This window comes from Pteropus vampyrus, unplaced genomic scaffold (genome assembly GCF_000151845.1).
Source record: "Pteropus vampyrus isolate Shadow unplaced genomic scaffold, Pvam_2.0 Scaffold143, whole genome shotgun sequence".
Taxonomy (NCBI): domain Eukaryota; kingdom Metazoa; phylum Chordata; class Mammalia; order Chiroptera; family Pteropodidae; genus Pteropus; species Pteropus vampyrus.
The window spans coordinates 2,926,535-2,928,490 of NW_011888924.1; the positions used below are offsets into that span (position 1 = coordinate 2,926,535).

Sequence of the window (1,956 nt, forward strand, 5' to 3'; positions counted from 1 at the left end):
CTATGAAAAACAAAGCCCAGGCCACACAGGCTTTTCCAGTGGCACTTCCTGGCTTTCCCAGTTTGTCAGAACTGTTCTCAGATCATCACAGCCTACACAGCCCAGGGACACAGGGAGTTCACATGTGTACTTGCTGTGCTGTATTATTTTGTAGAGGGGATTTTCAGAATAAGAGAACATTTAAGTAGTGATGTAGGCCTGTGTAGAAGGAATGTTGGCTGTTGGTACTTGTCTACTTCCTTCCTTTGCTTCTAAATGTGGTTATTACTTGTCTTCTTTAAAAAGGTATGGTTTCCGGAAGCCACCATATGTAGAGCTAAAAGCGCGGCCAAAACTTGGAGAGAGAGAAGTGACTTTAGTTCATGTGACAGACTGGATAGAGAAGAAACTGGAGCAAGAGTTTCAGGTAAACCTGCAGTGTCATCTAGTGTTTCACACTGAGTCTAAAAGCTCTGGATGGAACTGAGCTTCTGCACTTCGTGTGGGTCAGGATCCTCCTTTGAGGCCCCTTGTCCCAGGAAAGTGCACGTATGATCAAACAGGTGTAACATTTCAAGTAGTTTCAAAAACCCCTGAAACTCACCCACAGCACACTGTTGTCTTCAGAGGAAACCCAAAAGGTGGGGTCAAGGAGCAAAACAACTGTCTTACACCAGTAGGCCTGGCAAGGGTGAAGCCGGCCGCCTGCTAGAATGTCTTCGGACTCTGTGGGGCCTGGAACTGACCAGCTCGTAGCACTCACCACGGTCAGGGAAGTTGCCCCCGCCCTCGTGTGACAAGCCACCGTGCTCTGTTTGTTCAGTTCTTATGGAAACGCTTCATGGACAGCTGCCCCTACCCTGGGCGTCCAGAGACGCATTCAGCCTGCCCCTCCCCTGTGGATCTTCTAGGGCAATCTGGGAGTTTTCTAAGCCTGAGCTCATTCTCCAGGCCTGTCTTCTGCATTCTGCCACCAAAAGGTTAATAGCAGTGTAGCCAAGGCCCTGGGATGAGCTGTTTCTATCAAAGTCTTATCAGATATTTGAGGCACAGTTGTCTTTCAAGGTTTTATAGATTAGCAAACAATTATTTTGTACTGAATTTTGCCTTTAGAATACCCGTGTTTTTGCAGTGGTATATTTTGAGTTACTGCCTATAAAAACTATATTTTTATTATATAAAGACTATAGGTTAAATATAACTGAAAAACAGTTTCTAGAAAGCTTAATATTATCACCAAATGGATGAGTACCTAGTTATGGGAGACACTTCTTGCCTTGTTTTTTTCCTTTTGCTTATATCCCTAAATCCTACGTTAGGAATTTGAGTGGGTCTCTTTTAAGGGTATTGGAGTACAAAGAGCAAAAGAAGGGACTAGGGGACAGAGATTGGTGCCTGGTGTTTCTGGGGCAAGCTGGGAAGTTGAAAGGTAACTGCTGCGTTTTCCCATAGCCACCTGGGAAAAAGTTTTCATTTATGCTTTTATAAGGGAGCGTTACTGGAGATTGAATGCATTGCCAAAATTTGCTTATGTAAAGCCAGTTTATAATAGATAGGCAAAGCACCGTCACTATCAATCATCGATTATCCTTCGGGTATTGACTACAGTAGGATTTTTTTCCAATATAGCTTTGTCTGGTTCTGATTTTTAAAAATATTTGCTTACATTTTGTTGATTTGAATGGATAAATTCACTTGGAATATGCGTTCTGGACATAGTAATTTAGAAATATTTTGAGCAGCTTAAGCCAGTTCTCTTAAACTAATGTCAAGTCCATTTATCAATTAATGAATAATTTTATTTATATGTACATGAAATCGAAGGTCGCTTCTGCCTCAAGGCTGAATTTATTGAGTTCTTGTGTTCATGCACTGATGCGATAACTCTTTCTAAATATGGTAGAGGAATTAGTTTGGAATGTGTAGGAAGTTGTTACAAATATATTTTTAAAGCATGTTTAAGCCTAAATTATCAGA

The 1,956-nt window shown here is 41.6% G+C and overlaps 1 protein-coding gene across 1 annotated transcript in view; it reads left to right on the top strand.

Annotated features, from left to right (window-relative positions):
- TEX2 (testis expressed 2) overlaps positions 1-1,522 on the top strand; it is an 88,566-nt gene extending 87,044 nt beyond the window's left edge. Inside the window, exon 11 of the mRNA XM_023535665.1 lies at positions 286-1,522. Within this exon, the coding sequence (XP_023391433.1) occupies positions 286-466 (181 nt within the window). The 3' untranslated portion in view covers positions 467-1,522. The remainder of the gene's footprint in view (positions 1-285) is intronic.
- The last annotated feature ends 434 nt before the right edge of the window (positions 1,523-1,956 follow it).